The 22060-nt window shown below is 42.4% G+C and overlaps 1 protein-coding gene across 1 annotated transcript in view; it reads right to left on the reverse strand.

Annotated features, from left to right (window-relative positions):
• The window catches only part of PATL1 (PAT1 homolog 1, processing body mRNA decay factor), a 30442-nt gene extending 9150 nt beyond the window's left edge, over window positions 1–21292 (reverse strand). The window contains exons 1-14 of the mRNA XM_004770439.3: window positions 21106–21292; window positions 18745–18856; window positions 11265–11482; window positions 10887–10967; window positions 10096–10290; window positions 9055–9156; window positions 8314–8403; window positions 7875–8095; window positions 6559–6648; window positions 3699–3879; window positions 3099–3222; window positions 2348–2445; window positions 1733–1792; window positions 573–721 (exon numbers count right to left, since the gene is read on the reverse strand). Of these exons, the coding sequence (XP_004770496.1) occupies window positions 573–721; window positions 1733–1792; window positions 2348–2445; window positions 3099–3222; window positions 3699–3879; window positions 6559–6648; window positions 7875–8095; window positions 8314–8403; window positions 9055–9156; window positions 10096–10290; window positions 10887–10967; window positions 11265–11482; window positions 18745–18856; window positions 21106–21120 (1736 nt within the window). The 5' untranslated portion in view covers window positions 21121–21292. The remainder of the gene's footprint in view (window positions 1–572; window positions 722–1732; window positions 1793–2347; window positions 2446–3098; window positions 3223–3698; window positions 3880–6558; window positions 6649–7874; window positions 8096–8313; window positions 8404–9054; window positions 9157–10095; window positions 10291–10886; window positions 10968–11264; window positions 11483–18744; window positions 18857–21105) is intronic.
• Window positions 21293–22060: the final 768 nt, after the last annotated feature.

Here is a 22060-nt window from a genome sequence, read left to right on the forward strand (position 1 = left end):
TTACATTCATCAAATAAACACTTGGGATTTATAGAACATTTACTGTTTGCAAGATCCTGGGTGGGACAGATGCCAGATACAGATAAAAGGATACATTAAGGAGCTCAGTCCCCACTGGAAGACTGATTGGCTACGATAGTGTATAAGCATTCTATGGAAATTCCAAGAAAGTATAAATGTCTGTACTTTCCAACTTAGTAGAAGAGACTACATGAAGATTAAAAGACTGAACAGGCTGGAATAAAACGCAAAGCAAGTACAACCTATAGGCTCAAATGCAGACACCAAATCATGCTCCCCACTATGTGTCCAATGCCCAGGATAGTTCCTCTCAGAGAGTGAATAGGTAGGTACCAAATAAATGAATACGGAATAAAGAGATTGTTTTCCTGGCCGAGAAGGATTATGAAATGCTTTATATGACGTGGCATTTGAGTTCGGCTAGAAGGACAGACTCTGAGCTTCCTCGCATGGTAAGAAGATATCCAAAAGACAGAAATGTGGAAAGCTCAGGTCAGCCAAGTAAGGAGTCCAGCTGGTCTCACGTGCCCCTCCAAGTGTACAATTCTTACCTCTCTTGTCCAGGCAATTTCCCCCTTAAGTTGTCATACATGCTACAAATTTTGTGCTTTCTTTCATCCGCCAGGGCAGGTCGCTCTTCTTCTAGACTTAGGAGATACCGCCTTTCATAATCCTCCACATCCAGGAGTAAACTATAGGTCTAAGTGAGACACAAAGCAGGCCACAGCATGCTGGGTCAGGATCAGAGTATTTGATAAACAATTTCACAGTTTAAGACCACCAGGTAAAGACAAAAGAGTGAAGACGAACTGTAGTAAGACAGAGGAAAAAGGTGCTCTTTTGAATCCAGAAAAACATAATGAAAGAACTTAAAGAATTCCTCTCTCTTTGTTGTCTCTCCTGACCACTAACCCAGGAGGTGAGGACAGTGAATGATTACACCCTTTGCAAACCTTCCAGCAGCAAGAACAGCATTATAACAGAAACGATCTGCATCGCTGCTTCAAGTGATGCCTTCTATCTATAAACACAGTAGTAATTTTACTCCTGGGTGCCAGGCACTGTTCTAGGCACTATGCTTATACTCATTCACAAGACACTCTCCACAACCCAGTCAGAAAGAGAGGACGTTATCATCTCCACTGTTGAGGACGAAGAAAATGAGGGCAGCACAGAAAGGTTAAGCAGACTCAGCTAGAAATGCAGAAGACGTGATTTGCAGCCCGGTTCCATACTCGGTGCTCTTCCTCACCATGCCTATGGCCTAGACACATAGTATTTACACTTTATAAACGAACTGCCTACAGAGTACCACATTTTTCTTCGCACCCAGCACAGTGTCCAGCATCCAGGAAATACCTGTGAACTGACCTAATTAACTCAATTAATTCACAGGTGGAACAATGTAATTTTTATTCTCATTTTCTTAGAAAGGTGACCTGCTCCCAAACACTTAGTGGTTAACTGACCAAGCCTGGACAAAGACCCAAGACTTCTCACTGCAACTGCAGTGTTCTTTCCATGAAGCCAGAAGTGAGGCACGGCACACTCTTTTCTAGTGTGCTCTGGTACATAACAGACACCTAAGAAGAACATATTCACTAATTAAAATCACAGAACACCGACTGCTCACTTTTCCACTTCTTGAGTACCACATCTATGTGACAGTTCCTTATTTGAAACTAACTACAGCAACAAATTCTAAACTTACTTTCTCAATTATGACAAGGGTTTTTCGTCTCTTGTCCCGAACCTGTTTTTCTTTTGTCTCCTAAAAAAAAAGACAAGACTACTCAGTGTGAATTCTTAACCTCTGTTAAAAATAACTTTCTAAGTATGCATATGTACTTCCACTTGTGACAATACTGTGAAAAAAATCTTAACTCTTTGAAAGTTAGTAATCTAAACCAAGACTAACTGGATGAAGGTTACAGAGCAGACTGAATTAACCCACACAGACTATTAAACTGAATTTACAGGTGGGCACAAGGTAATTACAGAATGTAGTAAAGATGCAGACTATCACAGGAAAATCTTAAAACACACAGAAAATGGTAGTTTTTGAAACTGGAATGAATAGCCCAGTGCTGTTTGCAGCCGGTTACCCAGTTAAAAGACTCCTGCCGCCCCAAGTCTAGCCTGGCTGTTGAGGAATGTGTCAGCACCTCAGCCCACCTGCAGGAAACCAGAACGCCGGGACATGTGGTGGGGAAGCTCCCAGTCACACGACAAACAACTCCATTGCGCCTGATTCCCTCCCACGGTGACCCCTAGGCACCAGGGACAACCCAGAGTTTCTTGAACACACGGCTGTGCTGACACTTACATCATCCTCACTCCGAGACGTCACAACGGCATCGATCATTTTTCGGGGGTTATTCACACTGGAGACTGTAAGCTTTCCCAAAGAGCCCTCAAACTGCACTGTAAGGACAAAGCATTTTCAACAAGTAACTCAGCAGTGTAAGCAGGCAGCTTTCTAAGACCTCTATGGTCTATATTCTTTCCTCACAGTCTAATGGTTCAGTACAGAAATCTATGTATCTAATGTGATCTCTTACCCAAATCTATCTTTTCCCATTTTTTGGTTGCAATGGTAATAAAAATCTGAAGTATTTCCCTTTTATTATAGGGATACTAGAAATTATAACACATTTTAAAAAGTTAAGGAATCTCAGGGTGCCTGGGTGGCTCAGTAGCTAAGCGTCTGCCTTCTGCTCAGGTCATGATCCTGGGGTCCTGGGATCACAGAGCCTGCTTCTCCCTCTCTCATTCCCCCTGCTTGTGTTCCCTCTCTCGCTGTGTCTCTCTCTCTGCCAAATAAATAAATAAATAAAAATCTTAAAAAAAAAAAAAAAATTAGAAGTTAAGGAATTCCAAGCAGTGAAGGATTTACAAGTCCATCTACTAAACCACTCATTCCACACAATAAAGGCAGACCTCTGCATTTAAGGACAATGGTCCTTACGAATGAGCTTTGAACGTCTGTATCCAGTTGTCTCCACAGCTATTTCTATTTATCGTATGGGCAGCAGGTTGAATTTCTTTTATTGTGGGCCTAGGGGTAAGGACCTCACCTGGCTTATACGCGTGCTCCAGTTTGGCCACCTGCGGGGTAATGAGTTTGGTGCGCTCCTTCTTCGGGCCTTCGCCTTGTACTTCTTCAGCAGCTGACAGTTTCTCCAGTTTTTCAAAGTAATTCTACCACACGAAGATGATTTCAGTTGCAACACAAGCCCAGAGTACCGCTGTTCTTTATCATACGTGATTATACTGGCGGCAGCAACAACTGGGACTCTACATATGCATCGATCTTTAATTTTTGCTAGACTGCCAGATATTTACTTCTCAAAAAATCCCAGCCTACAGAAAAGCCCAACATCAATGGAAATATCTTTAAAGTTAGACTGCCAATATGTTTAACTGAGAAAACCAGATTATTGATGCCAAAGAGATTTCAAAACATTGGCCCGAGAGCCTCTGTAAAGAATAAGAGGCAAACATAGAAACCTTCTAGTGAACACTGAGAGGCTCTCCAGCTTCAGAAGAGGACAGAATTTGCTTAGTCAATTCTTACCCAATTGAAAACTACATCAAAAGCAGATTCTGTCAGTATGTAGATCTACCAGTATCTCTCTGAGCGCCTCCCCAGAGTAAGGGACTGAATGGTTGTCTACCTGGTAATAGAAATCGTCCAGGTAGGGATCAGTGCTTTGCAGCTGCATCATCTGGATTTTAGAGACCCAATCCTTCTCTCGCTGCAGCATGAGATTGGCATAGGGATCCTTTCGGAGATGGTCTTGATGACTGCTCCGGTGACTTCCTCTGTCTCCAGCACCATTGAGACTGCGATGCTGACTGAAAACAAACACAGGGGCGCATTCACTCCAAGTCACAGTATTCATTAGGCCTTGTAACAACACAGGAACAAGCCCCGCCGGTTAAAAAAAGATTCCACTTTGCTTTCGTTAACAAAGTGAAAAGAACTGAATCTTAATCGTGTCGGAGAACAAAGAGCTATGCGATACACACTGAAAGAAATAACCCGGAGACCTGAGTGCCTCATCACTTGTGCTGCGTACTCTCACCCACGGACTTCTGTTTAGGCCTGCAACAACCCTAAGAGGTAGGCGGTTTGATTTTCTCCACTGAAGACAACAAACCGAGGCCAAAGAGATGTGAACGCAGACCAATTGACTCACAGTCTATACATTTTTTTTTAACTTGCAGAAAAATTATGAAGTACTTCAAATATAGAGAAAAGCCCACAATAAACATTCATTTATCCACCACCTAGACTTAGTGGAAAAAAAAGAAAAAAATTTAGTTGCCCCAATTTGCCTCAGGGTTTTAAAGAGCAGTATTAAAGCAACATACTGTTGTATTTAGTTAAGGCCCTTTTGTACCCTGTCTGGATCCTGGGTTCCCGCCTCCCTTCCTTCCCAGAGGAACCACTATCCTGACTTTGTATGAACTCCCCCTGAAATGTTTTTTTTTTCTAAAAAGATTTTATTTATTTGAGAGAAAGAGAGACATTCTGTGCCCATGTGTGTATAGGAGGGAGCACGAAGAGGGGAAGAGGGGGAGAGAGAGACAGAGGGAGAGAGAGAAACTCAAGCAGTTTCCACACTGAGTATGGATACTGATGTGGGGCTTGATCTCACAATTGGGTACCATGACCTGAGCCAAAACCAAGAGTCAGAAGCTTAACCCTCTGAGCCGCTCAGGCACCCCTCCTTGCAATATTTTTAAGACTCATGACTCATGTATCCATCTTTAAATATTATACGGTATTATTCTGTGTGCCTTTAACTTTTACATAAATGCTACTGGACATGTTAAGTCTGCCCCTTGCTTCTTATTCAATGTTACACTCCTCACATTTATCTGTGTTGACAGCATAGCCAAGCATACACCAAAAAGAACCGCCAGCATGTGGTGTATCCATGTTTTCAACCTTATTATTTACTGCCTAATTCCTTTACACGAGGCTGAGACTAACGAATATTCTTGCCAATAATGAGTATTGAGACATTTCAAATTTTACTTGTCTGATGAAGTAAAATAGCTATCTAATTTTAATCTGTATTTTCCTGATTATAAGCAAGCTTAAAATTTTTTTTTCCTCTGAGTTTAAGGTGTACAATATAATGGTTCAATGGTTTTAAATGTTACTTGGTGCTTACCATGATAATTGTACTCTTAATCCCCATCATCTATTTCACCCATCCCCCACCCACCCTGCTCTCTGGTCACCATCTGTTTGTTCTCTATAGTTAAGAGTTTTTGTCTCTTTTTTCCTTTGTTCTTTTGTTTTGCTTCTTAAATTCCACATATAAGCAAAGTCATATCAGCTTTACTGAGGTGTAACTGACATACAAAGAACTGTGCATATTTAATGTGTACAATTTTGTAAGTCTGGACATGCAAACACTTGCCTTACCATCACCACACATAAGATAACAGATATATTCAACACCCACTAGAATTTCTGTATCTCCCATTGGTTTTTTTGGTGGTAATAACACTTTATATAAATGAGAACCCCCCCTCTTCAGAAATTTTCAAATATATAAAACCGTACTATTAACTTCAGGCACTAGAAGTTTCATATTTTAAAAGAGTCAAATGTATTAATCTTTTCCTTTACGGTTAGCACTTTTTGTGTCTTATTTTAAGAGCCTATGTTGTTCTTCCCCTGCAAAAAATATTCTAGAGCTTCTTCGAAAGTGAGAAGGAATTACACACAGAACCATAAAACTGAAGGTTAAAGAAACCTCAAAGTTACGTTTAATTTTCTATTTTTGGTTTATGAGCGATTATAGAATCTCAACCCCATGAAGGCAGGACTTTGACATACCTCGTTCTTCTTTCAGTCCCCCAAACCTACCACAGTGCCCGATATGCAGCTGGGCTGCACACGTAAGTACATATTTGCATCTGTTAAATAAACATTAGATTACAGGCAAAAACAGAGTGACTGCTGGCTTTACGTAAGACCGAAATACAAACCTAGCCATTTATTTCAAGGTCACCTCTGAGCTGAGGTGATAAACAAAGGTAGTTAAGAGTATAAAAATGACTTAAAAAATCATATCTATATTATATTTCTGATGTACGATAAACAGATTTATAGAATCTTAGAAATTAGTTGATAAAAAAATCTTGTCATTTAAACCCAGTGTATCAAGGCACTTGGGTGGCTCAACTGTTTAAGCGTCTGACTCTTTATTTTGGCTCATGTCATGATCTCAGAGTTGTGAGCGAGCTTTTTGTGGGGCTCTGTCCTGGGTGTGGATCCTGCTTAAGATTCTCTTCTCCCCCGACCAAAAATGAAAATAAATAAATAAATAAATAAAGCAAGCTAGTGTAACAAAAGCATAAAATGACAGCACATAAGATCTTCTTTACCAGTAAAATAAACTTAGTACTAATTAAATTTACTTAAAGAGTAAACTAAATAAGTAGCACCTTGTTACACTGTAAAAAAGGAAAATTTGAATTAAGAAACCACCAAGGAGCAGGATGAGTCCTTACTTTCTGCTCTGCTGCTGTCTCTGATGCAAGAGCCGACGGTGCTGTGGATGGAGGTGAGTTGTGTCTGGTCTAAACATTGGGGCCTGAGATCTAATAAAAAAAAGGGAAAAGTTTTTAATTCTGTTGTTCTGTGATCTGAAGTTTTAGAGAATGTTGTCAATACAGGCTAACCTCACACAGCGCACTGAAGGGAATACACAAGTCTATCCTCAGATCTTTCAGAAGGAAAAGACTGTAGTACTTTTACATGTATTCTACCAAGACTAATTCACAACTCCTAAGAAGAGGACCATAAAATTTGAGTGAATTCGCAGGGAAGCAGTGTAACTATTTTCTTCTTCCTCCTAACTATAAACAGAAGTCTCAAAAGATTTAATGTGTTTAGTTTCAACTATTTGGGAATCACACTGAAAATCTATGTGTGATAGTCACTTTATGTCAATTTGGCCATAGGCTGTAGTGCCCAGTTGTTTGGTCAAACACCGGTCTAACAATAATATTGTTATTAAGAAATAAGGAAAAAGAGGACTTTTGAAAATGTGGGTGGGCCTCACCCAACCAGTTGAAGGCACTAAGAACAAAAACCTGCTATTTCCCAGACACAAAGCAATTCTGTCTCAAGCCTGAAACACAGAAGTGCTGCCTGAGCTTCCAACCTGCCAACCTAACCTACAAATTTCAGACTCAAGAATGCAAGTTCAACTGTTATCTGAACTTGCACTTTCCTGGCCTGCTTTATGGATTTCCTTAGCCATTTCTTAAAATAAATCTTTTCATTATATAAAGAAAAATGTATGTGCATATATACATATGTACATGTGTATATATACAAATACTTCATTGGTTCTGTTTCTCTGAGGAATCCTGATACTATATGACATGTAATAAAATACAATCTCACTAGAAGCAGAAACTTGAACCCCTATTATAAAACCAGATTAGAAGTGAGCAACTTGGCTACCACCAAGATGAGCTGACATCTCAGCATCTACATCTCTGGTCCTTAGCATTTGGTAATTCTTGTTACATAATAAGTACTTTGTGCATGCGGATGTTTATAAAATGGATATAAAGTGAGACCTAAGAAAGGTTAGAAGAAATAAAGGGGTGATTAGCAATATGCAAATTACACAGGAAGCATGTGACTTTAGGAAAATGTTAATTCATAAGAATGCCTGGAGACTGTCAAACACTTTTGTGTCTGACAAGAAGAAGATCCAGTAACATCTCAAAACACATCCCTTGCAGACATGGAAGCCTCACTGATAAAGAGCCTTGGGCGACTGATGAGTAAAGAGTGGCATTAGTTTGCACACCTTAGGTTTTGCAGGTGAGGCCCTGGGCCAGGGGAGTGCTGCTGCGGAGGCGGCGGAGCGGCAGGGGGCGCAGCACTAAAGAAGGCACGGAAGCCAGGTGCTGGGGGAAGCACCTGCCCTACTCGCCCTTGCAGCAACTTGGGATTCATGGCAGCAAGCGGACTACCAACAAATCCAGGGACCCGTGCAAACTGGCTGGGAGACATCCGTCCAGGCGGTAGCTAGAAAGAGGGACAAGATCTCAGATTTAGTGAATCAGCAAGCCTCTTGCTTTTATCCACAAAAAAGTGAATACTATTTCCATCAATAACTTTGTTTGAAAAAGTGAAGGAATAAAATAAGAGGCATTAGAGATTGATTAACAGCAAAGAGAGGTATTACCTATGAATGTTAGGAAAGCAAGAGAGCTCTTCATGGGTTGGGCTCATCACAGGCTTACCTGTGCTCCTCCAAGAAGCTGTGCTCTCTGGAGGGGGCTGAGAACAGGAGGAACACTAGGAGGGAAAGGGTGACCAAGCAGGGAAGAATTCTAGGGAAAAAAAAAAAAAAGACAAAAAATTACACACATTCTGTGAAATTTGTAAATTGATATAAAGGAATTTAGTAGGAATGCAGAATAAACTTGGATATAAAAATCTTGGATATAAAAAAGCTGTTTATGGAAGGAATATGAAAGAGAGCAATGCTAGACATCAGGAAGCACTATGATCATGTAACCCGAAGAAGGAGGCAGTAGGATAAGGGACTGAAATAGCAGGAAACCAGATGACCACGCAGGGTGTGAATTCTTTTCTTTTTTTTTTTTTTAATTTTATTTATTTACTTGACAGAGAGATAGAGATCACAAGTAGGCAGAGAGAGGGGGGAAATAGGCTCTCTGCTGAGCAGAGAGCCCCATGCAGGGCTCGATCCCAGGACCCTGAGATCACGACAAGAGCTGAAGACAGAGGCTTAACCCACTGAGCCACCCAGGTGCCCCATTAAAGATTAAAAAAAAAAAAAAAAAAGCTCAGGTATGAAACAACTGAACATGATGAACCATGTTTTCTGACCTGGGGACCATAACATCCAGAAATTCAAGTATGGAGACTATAATAAGCGCACCTAATTTAGGAGACCTCTATATACTAATGGTGAAACCATATGCAGCACGTTTTCATCAGGACGTGAAGACACATACCGGGACACTGCAGAGCTGGTTTGGAGACATCCTCTCACCATAGGGAGCAGGGTAACGTGGTGGCATCGGGGGCCGGACATGGACAGGCTTCGGACACAGGATCTATCAGGACAAACATATACACAACTACACTCAATGAAGTCAGTTTTTCCTCCACCTACTCTCCCTCCCCTCGAGTACTGGTAGAGACACAGAACTCAATGCAAAGCCCTACTTCTAAGCAAATTGCTACGACTATGGGTTCACCTAAGAACCTTTGGTCACTTCCTCTCGTAAACACCAAGCAATGTGCCACTTGTAACTGAAGAAGATTTAGCTAATTCTCCAGTTATCCCCACCCTTCCATGCTATCTGAGGGAGGTACCAACAGATATTCTGACTTGCAAATTCTCTGCAAGAGGATATTATTTTGGTAGCAGCGAGGGAGAAGGAATGATAAGAAAGCTGGAGGATTAACTAAGTCCTATTCTGAAGCCCCTGTGATATGGCCGCCATGCTCAGCTCTTTTGTGATACATCGGGACTCCACCGTTTTATAGAATACTGAGCCTAACTAGGGCCATACCAACACCACCCTCCCCCCATACCTTCCAAATTGGCCTTCCTTTTCAGCTGCTGGTTTCAGGTGGAGGAAAGTCTATGGAACAGGACTGCACAGGCTCTAGGGAAAGCAGGGATATCTTAAAGGTAAAAAGGGATGTGGACAATGCTGTGTGTTCCCACTCCCCCCAGCTTTCAGTTACCTCTCTGCCAATGTTGTGGGCAGCCAGCAAAACACTTTGAAAAGGATATATACACTAAATGTGGTTTAACTACCTTTTTCTCCCCCAATTAAAAGGCAGCAGCAACAGGAACAGCACCAGAAAAGGGCATTAGGGAATGTGTCTCTTATTTGTACTCACTTCTCCTCTAATTGGCTATTTCTCTTTCTAATCTAACGCCTACCCAAAACTTCCACCCTCCTCCCAGCATCGCCAACTTCCCAAATAATTTTGCCCAGATTCCCAATATCCTGGGCTGAGTGCCTGTTAATGAGAGGTACCTGTTGGTTGAAGCTGGGTACAGCCATCTGCTTAGGTGGGGTGCCTATGGGGACGGCTCTAACAGGAGGACTCCCAATGATAGGTGACGTTGACCGCCGTGGTAATGCGCGCTCAGAAAGGTCTCGCTCGTCTTCTGGACCCTGCGGGGGCCTCTGAGGCAGGGCATATTCTAATACAGATACTGTAGGCATTTCCTAATTGACGAAATAGTTAAAAAAAAAAAAAGAAAGAAAGAAAGAAAGAAAGAAAGAAAGAAAATTAGTACGTAACAAATGTTTAATAATCTGTACAGATGCCAAAAGCATCTTGAGAAATTATTTTTAAATTTTATTTCATATCCAGTAACATTCCCTCTCTTTGGTGCCCTCTGAATTTTGATAAATACATATCATGGATCTACTGCCACGATCAAGAACAGAGCAGTTCTGTCACTCCCCAAACTCCTGTTGTAGTGTCCCTTAGCAGACAACCCCTCCTATAACCATTGGTAGACACTGACCTGTTCTTCATTCCTATGGTTCTGCCTAGAAATGACTTAAGCAATTTGAATTATAAGCTAACAAATTCAAATTCTAAAGGCTCCCTTTCAACCTTTCAAAATAAAGCACAAATGAGCATTGCATGAAGGCTGAGTAAATAAATTGTACAATCAACAGGTACAGGTATGAGGAGGTTAAGTAATCAACATAACAGCAAATGACATACATCAACACATTGCTTTAGTAAGGAAAGGGTCAAGACAGGAGTTTTCGGATACTAGGAATTTGTATAAGGAGAAAATGTTTCATACCTGAGCAAGCAGTGGCCCTCGGATTCGCCTCAGAACTTCAGACCCATCCCAGATGCTGGAATTCAGACTTCCTGGTTGGGGCTACAAAAAAGGAAACACATACACAAAGTCTGGAGTAGAGAGAGGTTTCTGGACGCTTTAACTGCTTTCGGTGAACAAGGCTTCGAGAGAGTCTCAACTGCTTGAGAAGATGAAATTACAGTGCTCCAGACGACACCTGACTCCCCTCTTCACCTGCTACGATCAGGAAGTATATCAACAATTTTCTATGGTATATGCATGTTTCTTAGGGTAGCAGAAGAAACAAAACAGCAAAGCTCAGTACTTCACCTTAATTACTAGTCGGCTATAGTTCTCAGATCAGAGTAACTTACTCACTTGCAGAACTGGCCTGGTCTGCACTGCCCTCATGATAGCTGGATCTTCTAGCTCATTTTCAATCACCATCTTACTGAGCCTTTCTGCCAGATTCTCCTCATGGTCACCCAACAAGTCCATCTCATCCCTTTCTCCATTGCCTGTTTGTTCATTAACTGCCACCGGCAGCTTCTCTTCCAATTCAGCCAGGCGCTCATGCGCTTCCTGCCAGTCATCATCTGTAAGAACATCACAAGAAACATAGTTTATACTGAGACTAAAAGTTGGATGAAATTCTTCTGTTAACCAGATGAACAATTCTAACTTCAGAAGACAGTATATTTCCACTTGAGAGAAACAAAGTAAGATTTAAACTAAGGGTCATAGGAAAGTGAGCTTTTCACTATTAAGGACAAACAACATCCTACCAGGAATATAATTGAAGCACTTAGAGGGACTGCTTAATACATTACCAACGGCATTCAAACTGTATTCTGAAAACAGTTTCTAAGCCAGTGATAGGTATGTCCACAACTCACTGGTTTTGAGATTCTTTTTTTTTTTTTTTAAGATTTTTATTTATTTATCAGAGAGACCCCACACATGGGAGTGCACAAGCAGGGGGAGTGGCAGGCAGAGGGAGAAGCAGACTCCCCACTGAGCAAGGAAGCAAGGAGGGACTCTGATCCCAGGGCCCTGGGACCATGACTTGAACCAAAGGCAAACACTTAACTGATGAGTCACCTAGGCATCCCTAGTTTTGAGATTCTATGACAGATCAGGCAAAAAAGGGAAGTTAAAACCCACTGCGTTAGCATACATATCCTTTTAGATTATGCCTGACATCTTTATGAGCTCTCAAATCTACTCATTTCATTCAATTAGTATTTGTTGAGCACCTATTATATGTTAATGTTTTAGGCACATGGGATAGATCAGTGTACAAAAGACAAAAAGATCCCTGGTCTCTTGCAACTTTCCTTCAAGCAGGGAAGAGACAGAAATAGATAATAAATATAACAAATAACTTAGATACTGTATGAGATGAAATACTATATAGATATATGGAGGAAAAGCAGGTTGAAAACTTTAAATGGGACAGAGAGAGGTACACCTCATTGCGAGGGTGACATCTGAGCAAAGATTCAAGGGTAAGATAGTTAGCCGTGTGGATTATCTGGGAGAAGAGTGTTCCACATAGAGGGCCAGTCCGTAGAAAGGACTTAAAGACAAGGGATGATTTTGAGAGTCAAGTAGGACTGTGTCTGGATTGGAACGATCAAAGAGGAAGAGCAGGAAAAAAGCGTGAGGCCAAGTAGGTAGTAGGAGGGAGCTCCTTCTGGGCCTTTTGGGTCACACTGATTGAAATGGGGGGGCCGCTGGAGGTTTTGATGTGGCCTTTCTGAAACAAACAGTCAGGCTGCTGTACTGAGAACAGATTCTGGATGTGAGGGGTGGGCGGGAAAAGGAGAAGCAACACCGGAGGCATGGAGGCCTGCCAGGTGGCTACTGCAGCAACACCAGGGCTACTGCGGGGGGCGACCCGCAGCTGGGTCCAGTCCTTTTCCATGTTGACAATGCCCTTGCTATTCCTGCACACTCCTGGACGGTCTGTAGCTCCAGCACTAGCTTGTTTTCTCACTCTGTATGCCAACGCAGCATTATTTTGGAGTCCTGCTACAGCACAGGTAAAAATCTTCACAACCCTCCATCAGCTTCTCTAGAACTAGACCTTATTTCCCTCGCGCTATCATTCCAGTGCTCCTCTATCTCATTCCTCCATTCTGCTTTCACTGCCAAAGTTCGACTCCATGTTTTTCCCCTTCTGGCATTCAAATTCAGATACCTTTTCCTCCTCATGGAAACATTCCCTAAATAGCCTTTTCATTTTAATGCTACCTTCACCTCATCTAAACATGCAAGACTTTCAAACTCCACAAAAACCCAATGTATCTGTATATATTTTATTCTTAGTTTGTTCTTTACGCCCTATAAAATTCAACAGAAAATGGTAACAGATCATTCTTCTCTCAATTTTTAAATTTTTTTTTCTCTCTCTCTCTCTCTTTTTAAAGATTTTATTTGTCAGAGAAACAGCAAGTGCTCAAGCAGCATGCATAAGCAGGGGCTGAGGCAGAGGGAGAAGGAGACTTCCCACTGACCAAGGAGCCCAAGGCAGGACTGGATGGTTTGGACCTCAAGATCATGACCTGAGCCGAAGGCAGACCCTTAACCGACTGTGCCACCCAGGTGCCCTGATAATTCTCTTTATAACTAACATAAAAACACTGAATTCTTTCTGCAAGTGTCCTCAATGACAATCCTTCTCATATAATTTTTCTATGTACCTCATTAAAAGAGAAAAGAGGAAAGAAGAACTGGAGGCACCATAACAAGAAAAAAGAAAGATGTCTGGTATACAACAAGGTTATAATAAATGGTAGCCACTCAAAAAAAAAAAAAAAAAAAGAGAGAGAGATTCTTTAGATTTATTGACAATTTTCTGAGGGGCTCATGTACAACTTGTTAATATTAACTTTTTTCCTGCTTACAAAGAAAATCCTATTAATTAAAAATTTAAACATCACACAAATATATAACTTAGAAAGTTCCCCAGAATTCTACAGGTATGTTAAGTTTTTCAAAATGCAAACTATAAAGTTCAACTTGTTTCTTTTTATTTAAGCAATACTTCTTGGATACTTTTCATGTATATACACTTGCATGTAACTACTGATAACATTACCTCATTCTTTTTAATGCTGTTTAAGATTCTGATCTTTTGATATACTAATTTAACTTATCCCTTACTGATGGAAACTTGGATTATTTGCAAATTTTCAATGTAATGATTAATACTGTAATATGTCTTAACAACTTATGCAAATATTTATTAAGTAGCTTAAGATCGGAATCACTGTCTAGTCTTTGGGCACTGTGGTATATTTCAATGTACCACTCGTGGTAAAGAAAAAAATTCACTTTAGAGGAAAACTACAACATTAATTTAAATTATCAGTTATCTGGAAAAATATTCTTAAAGATTAGTGTTATTAAAAATCAAGTGGGGGCACCTGGGTGGCTCAATGGGTTAAAGCTTCTGCCTTGGGCTCAGGTCATGATCCCCGGGTCGTGGGATCGAGCCCTGCATCGGGCTCTCTGCTCAGCAGGGAGTCTGCTTCCTTCTCTCTCTGCTTCCCTTTCTGCCTACTTGTGATCTCTCTGTCAAATAAATAAAATCTTTAAAAAAAAAATCAATTGTACTGGGTATTACATGCAACTAATGAATCACTGACCATTACATCAAAAACTAATGATGTACTCTATGTTGGCTAATTAAATGTAAATTTAAAAAAAAATCACTGCTGACATTAATATTTGTGTCATCTTTGCTAAGGAAGAGTAAGCTGAGTATGTTTTAAAGGACAGATTGTTTTTTGTAATTTTACTAATTCAGTGATGCCAAAAAATGGGGACCCTATAATACTGAATGAGGGGATTTTTTAAAAACATTTATTTCCCCAATTTAAGAAGTTAATTTGTGGGTGCCTGAGTGGCTCAGTGGGTTGAGCCTCTGCCTTCAGCTCCGGTCATGATCTCAGGGTCCTGCATTGGGCTCTCTGCTTGGCAAGGAGCCTGCTTCCTCCTCTCTCTCTGCCTGCCTCTCTGCCTACTTGTGATCTTTCTGTCAAATAAATAAAAAAAATCTTAAAAAAAAAAGAAGTTAATTTGTTAGTGGATTACTCTGATGCGGGATTCCTAAACTTGTGTTGTTTTCATTCACTACCTCCCATGCTCACGCTTACTGAGTTTGTTAGAGCTGCCAAAGATGAACAGTTTGTCCTTAATTTAAAAAAACACTCGTTAAATAGCCCTATTCTGCGAGAAGGGCTCTGTTGTGAATTAACTATTACCGTCTGAACGATGTAAGCAAAGGAATCTAAGCCACAGAATCCCATCATTATCATTTTAGGTTTTCCTTGCTCTTGTGAAAACTCATGTGAAGCAATATCAAAAGATCACAAGCCCCTACTTTTAGAGGATACTTCACTCGTATCTTTTTCAAATGACCTAAAAATAAAGTTACTCAGATATAACAAAGCTTGACCCTGATCCACAATGGTCAAAATAATAAAGGGTAGGCAAAGGTATACCAGAAAAATGAAGAAAAAGAAGTTTTTGTTTTCAACTAATTAATCTCTACCCTGATGTGACCGGTTACGGAATCCACCCACGGCTAGCAACGCCCAACCCAACTCCCCCCATCCCGCCCCCCACTGCCTATCTCAGGAATAATTCTGAATAAATACCACATGAAAAGTACAGGTGATTTAATTTTAAGACAGCCTTAGTCCCTAAAGATCATAGCAGCTATCAACAGAAGGGAAGTGGAAACAATGGGGGGCTCTTCCAAGCAAAGGCAGGAGAGTCCCAGAGATTCCCCAAGGACTGTTCAAGCATAACTGGTAGTCTACCCTGATTGCACCTCTCTCATAGTCTTCTATCTCATTTGTTAAAATGAGGATAATAACAGTACCTACCTCGCAGGGTTCTTGTGAGGATTAATAATAAATATAAAACATTCATAATGGTGCCTAGCAGATAATAAGCACTCTGCAAGTGGGAACTTTATTTTTAGAGAATGAGCTGAGATTACTGTGGCTATTTACTGCTCTAAAGATGATGTAAACATTTTTCCATGCAGAAGACAAGGACTAGTTTCTTAAGGAAAGATGACATCAGAGCATTAGCAGCCAGTGACTTCAAATAACTAACAAGTATCATTCAAGACACTCACTCTTTGAGTTAAAAACTATCAAACCATAACATTATGTCCAAGGTGGGACATTTTACCTCCTGATTTAAATTCTTCACACCAGCTATGTATCTACCTGTACGGTGCATTAAACAAATCACAGGCTGACTTAGCAATTTTTTCAATAAATAAATCTGGGGGCGCCTGGGTGGCTCAGTGGGTTAAGTCTCTGCCTTCGGCTCAGGTCATGATCTCAGGGTCCTGGGATTGAGTCCCACATCTCTGCTGAGCAGAGAGCCTGCTTCCCCACCCCCCCTCTGCCTACTTGTGATTTCTCTCTCTGTGTGTCAAATAAATAAATAAAATCTTTAAAAATAAACAAATAAATAAATCTGTACGATATTTGTATCAAGATATTATGAAGAAGTTAGTTTAAAAAAAAAGATTTTATTTGAGAGGGAACATGCACATGCATGTGAGAGCATGAGTGTCGGGGGGTGGGGGGAGTTTGGGGGTAGAGGAAGAGGGACACGTAGACCAAGCAGACTCTCCACTGAGCAGGGAGCCAGCCACAGGGCTTGGTCCCAGGACCCTGAGATCACAACCTGTGCCAAAGTCAGACACTCAACCAACTGAGCCACCCCAGTGCCCCCTGAAGAATTAAGATTTTAACATGAGGGACATGTGGGAGGCTCAGTCAGTTAAGTGTCCAGCTCTTGATTTCGGCTCAGGTCCTGAGATCGAGCCCTGTACTGGCGTCCCTGTTGAGCACCGAGACTACTTAAGATTGTCCCTCCCTCTGCCCCTCCCCCCCAACTCATATGCACACATGTGCTCTCTCTCTCCCTAAGATTTTAACTTTGTAATTAGTGTATATTATAAAGATTCATATTTGGACATCTTTTCCCCATTACAAACTTTGTTGACCAAGAAAAGTCTTTCTTTATCACTTATGCCCTGGGGTACAAAGTGGGCTAACCATATGCTATTTCACTGCCTTTACTTTTTGCTACCTGTTCTTTTAAAGTATAACCCTAGGGGCTTTTTCAATGTGTGTGCACTTTTCTTTTTTCCCATCATATCATATAGAATTCTGTACACTCTAATGTCCTTTTAAGACAATATTTTCCCTAACTTGTGGGGAACACAGAAGCAGAAAAAGACTGTCCATAGCACGCTGGAAGTCAATGAGAAGAGATGAAACTATTACTCTTCTGTCCAGGTTCAAAACTGAGGACATTTTAGTATGCTGTCTCATTTTAATACAGTATCTATAAATCAATCCCACCAACTTTATTTAAACCTGAGGAATTTGCTTAAAAAAATAACATTCAGTACAATACTTTAAAAGAAGTTCTAGAAACATGCACACAATGTCTGTTAACTCTATTGTATCCTATAGGTTATTACTAAACTAACTTCCAAATACAATTTGCAATTCACATCAGTTCCTTGTATTTGCAATTCTAGTCAACATCTCTTCCCCAGTGATCTCCATGGAGAGAGAACAGCATCTTAGATCATGTCATCCTCTTGTAGGATCTCATCTCCTAAACTATGGCTATGATCCAGAAGGTCTTTGGTTTCCTTCTGTAATCAGTCTCACTTCTACCTTAAGTGGTTCTCCTGCTGCTCCTGAGAGTGGCAGTTTTACTCTCTACCGAATTTTGTAAACTTTGACTAAAAATACTATGCTTTCTCATTTTTCCCAGTTAATTCAACTTGGTCTAAGTTTTAATAAATTCAAGTGGGCCACATCACTCCAAAACGAGGAGCCACTTTCACACCTTTAAAACCTTTTGTTTTTTATATTAAACATCTTAAGATCAGTCACTATTGTGAAATATCCTCTTGCTACTTAACTTTGAATATTTGTTGCACAGACAGAATGCTGATTTCAGAGAAATCACACAGATTTACACATCCCAACAGAAACATTCTTATTGCTACTTTTCTACACCAATGGTTAAAGCAAAAATATTTACATTAACTCTTACCTACTTCTTTTTTAAAATACATTTTATTAGTATATTTGGTTAGGGATCTCTAATTCTCAAACTTTATCATATAAATCTGTTGCCTAAGTTTCCCATTTTAGATTACTATAACTCTGAGCCATGTTAAGTTTAGCCTGACTCTTTAATTGTTTACCCTTTCTAACTCCTAAAATATTTATCTGTATCTAGGGATGGGAAACGTTCATCTGTGCGAGCACTTTTCTAACTTATGAAGACTTCCCATCACCACAATTCTTAGAATAAAATGTTTTTTATTTTATTGAAGATACTATGTAAGGCAATAGCGGGGTCATGCAATACACCAATGGTTACCTGAGTTTTAAAACATACACACCCAAGGCCAAGTTTTCTTTTACTCTACTAATTTTCCAAAACTTACATGTTCCAAAAATAAAAATTTCCTTCTTCTAGGATTATATTAAATCTTTAAACAATGTCTACTTGTCTAATGACTAGCATACCTTACAGCATCAACCTAGAGCTATAGATAATATAGCCAGAAGGCACAGGGCTCAGAAAGCATCTGGTTTTATATATAAATGAGGCAAAAGAGGGGCCCAGGGCATTGAGGTAGATGCTTCCAGTGAAGACTATTCTGAGACCAAGAATAGAATATTTTGCTAAATTTGTGAATGTAGTTACTCCTACTAAGACAAAGCACTTACAAAAGAGAACACTGGAAGAACAAGAGACCTAGATGACATTAAAAGAGAAAGATGTCACTTACCAACAGCACCTGACCCAAATGTATCATCATTGAATTGATCAATCTCTTCATCTTCTTCTCCCAAGCCCTGAAATGCATCTTCATCTTCATCCAGAGGACAATCCTCTAAAGACTAAAAAAAGAGAAAAGAGATTAGCTATTGATGAAGTTCACACCTTCATTTAAAAAATGTCCATTTTGGGGCCCCTGAGTGGCTCAGTTGATTAAGTGACTGCCTTCCACTCAGGTCACGATCCTGGAGTCCCCAGATAAAGTCCCACATCCGGCTCCCTATTTGGCGAGGAGTCTGCTTCTTCCTCTACCTCTTCCCTCTCATGCTCTCTTTCTCTCTCATTCTCTCTCTCTCAAATAAATAAAATCTTAAAAAAAAAAAAAGTTCATTTTGTCTTACCAATCATCAGGATAGCTTAGAATATGATCTCTTGTAAACACATCATTTTTTCTACCTCCAATTTCCCTGACATTGAAAAATGGCAGTATCTTCTTTCAGTTTCTCTTTTCCGAAACACTCCATTTCTCTATCAAGAATTTAATAACTATCTCTTCATGCAACCAAGAAATTAGGCCCCCAACTTTCCTGGACATCACTGGTTAGAATAGTAATGACAACTCAAAATGCAAACTTTATCATTACTTTGAGTTTTATGTGTATCTTTCAACAAAAGTATCATGTTCCTTAGTTTCATGCCAAAATTTCAACTATTATGTCCTCTTAAAGCTTTCTCTTCATTTCCCCTCTTCTGTTTTCATCTGTTGATGAAACAGAAAGCTAAAATCTCAAACCCAATTAAGTGAACTCTGGAAAAGCTATGATATGGTGAGTTCAAGTTGTGGTCCCCTTCTTACAAGTATGTGTAAACTTGGCTAAGTCATATTCTGGTTAACTCATTAAACACGTCTAAGTACCTAGTGTGTCTCCAGCTCTATCTACATTTACTCAGAGTGGCAACAAAAGGACAATACCTTAGAGGGTTGTAAGGATTAAATGAAGCAAAGATTGTAAATTTGCTAAACAATGCTAGTTATCACCACAACAATTTAGCTCAGTTCTATTTTATTTTATTTTTTTTTAAAGATTTTATTTATTTATTTGACAGAGAGAGATCATAGGTAGGCAGAGAGGCAGGCAGAGAGAGAGAGAGAGAGGAGGAAGCAGACTCCCTGCTGAGCAGAGAGCCCGATGCGGGACTCGATACCAGGACCCTGAGATCATGACCTGAGCCTGAGCCGAAGGCAGTGGCTTAACCCACTGAGCCACCCAGGCGCCCAAGCTCAGTTCTATTTTAAATACCAACCCCCCCTTTTCAGTTTTCAACTGATTTATTTTCCAAGTTCTCTTCTTTTGGACACTCTGCCCACCGCACCTCATCCTCTCTCCCACGTTTACATCAAGTCAGTTTGGTCTTGAACCATTCCTATCAAGTATAAGTAACCTGTGGCCCCAATTTTCAAAGACTCAGAATCACAATACCACACATCAATAGCAGGTCTGTGATACACCTTGCCAGACAACCTCCTTAAACAGACTTTCCCAAAGGCAAGGTTAGGCCAAAAGGCCATTCTACCCGTCTTAAACCCTTCCAAACTTCCACGAGGCAGGCATGCAGCAGCTTCCACAGCACAGATCAACTTAACCAAATCACTGCTTTTTTAAATTAGAAAGACTCTTCGGGATCACCCAGAGCAGCCCTTTCAGTCTACAAGTCTAGAAACTTTCTGTCCAGAGACTAGGAGCAGCTCAAGGTCATACAGCGAGTTAGTGGCAGGGGCAGGACTCTCTACTATTGCTACATTCCCGGGATGGTCACCAAACACAGGTCTCGTTCCCCTCGCCCGGAACTTCTACGGGACACGCCCCCTCCCAACTCGGAGCCCTCTTCGGTAAACCGTCTCAGGCCCCAGTAAAGGGCAAGTCCAGGCCCCCCTGACCCGCTGGGTGCCCGTGCGCACGGGTGTGTGTGTAATTGGGGGGGGGGGTTCCGGGTCCAGGGCGGGAAACGCGTCTCTAGGCTTTCCCGGGAGACTCTCCCTCAAGGATGGGGGCACCGCTTTCCCCTCCGCGGCTCCTGCCGGGGTGTGGGTGGGGGATGGCCTGGTTACAGTACTTAACGGGCCCTCCCCACCCCCAAACAGAGGCCAACTCTCCCCAGCGGCAACTGATAGGACAGTCCCGCCCCCTGGAGCCGGCTCAGCGCCCACGGATTAAACCCGCGACCCAGGCCCCAAGCGTTCTACTCGGTCCCCTGGGTCCCGCCGCTAGCCCCCTCCTTCCCCAGGGGCGCGGGACCGACGCGCGGGGGGTGAGAGAGGAAAGGGGGCGCGGGAGGGAGGGAGGGGTCACTTCCGGTCGCAAGAGCTCACCTCGTAGCGGAACATTCTTGGGGAGGGGGGAGGGAGCGGGGAGGGGAGTGGGGGAGGGAGGGAAGAAGCGCTGACTCCCCGGCTCCTCCGCGCGCGGGTCCTCCACCGGCTCGCGACCCCTGGCCGCCGCCGTACGCCGGAGCGTGCGTGGGAACGTGCACAGGCGCGCCTCGGGGAGGGCGGCCGCCCCGCTCGGCGCCCGGCGCGGCGGCTGCGCGGGGACAGATTTGGCGTCCCGCTTCCTAGTCTCAGCGGCGGGAAGGAGGTCCCGTGGAGAGAGACTGCGCACGCGCCGCCCGTCGGGGGCTTCCTCGCGAGCCCGACTCGCGGCTCCGCCCCCGGCTTCTCTGCGCCCGCCCAGCGCTCAGGTCCGAGTCACGAGTTTTCCGTCACCGACGGGGCGGAGAAAACCCCTGTGATTGTCACAGGGTATGGCTTTAGAGAGTCCCAGGCCGATCCTGGGCTCGGAGAAATGGAGGTTCCTGGGCTGTTTTTCCAGCGACCAGCGCGGTCTTCGGGGGGCTCGGTGGTCCTGGCGAGACACCCTGTGCGCGGAGTGGAGGGGGCAAAGCCCGACGGGTGCAGGTCCTCGAGAGGGGCTGAAGTCGTCACCGCTGAGAGCGGCACGCCACCCGCTGAGTCCACAGCAGGTCGGGGCTGTGATTTATGTGTCTCGAGGTGCTGACGGCGCCCGGTTTTTAAAAAGCGGAGGCTCGTTCCGGGAGGCTCAACCGGGGTGATATTTTTAGGCGCCAGGCGCTCCGGGCACGTGGCGCGGGGGAGCCAGAAAGGGCAGCGCGGCCGTGGGCAGCAAGGTCAGCGAGGCCGCCGAGCCCCACCCCGGCTGCGCCGCTGGGGGACACCGCCTCCGGAGCGGACCGAGCCCAGGAGAGAGTTTGTCTGGGTTCTGGTGGTTCGTCCTCCGTGCGGGCACCGCCCGGGCCCCTTCGGCCCC

Source organism: Mustela putorius, unplaced genomic scaffold (genome assembly GCF_011764305.1).
Source record: "Mustela putorius furo isolate JIRA1106 unplaced genomic scaffold, ASM1176430v1.1 tig00000127_pilon_pilon_pilon, whole genome shotgun sequence".
NCBI classification, from domain to species: Eukaryota; Metazoa; Chordata; class Mammalia; order Carnivora; family Mustelidae; genus Mustela; species Mustela putorius.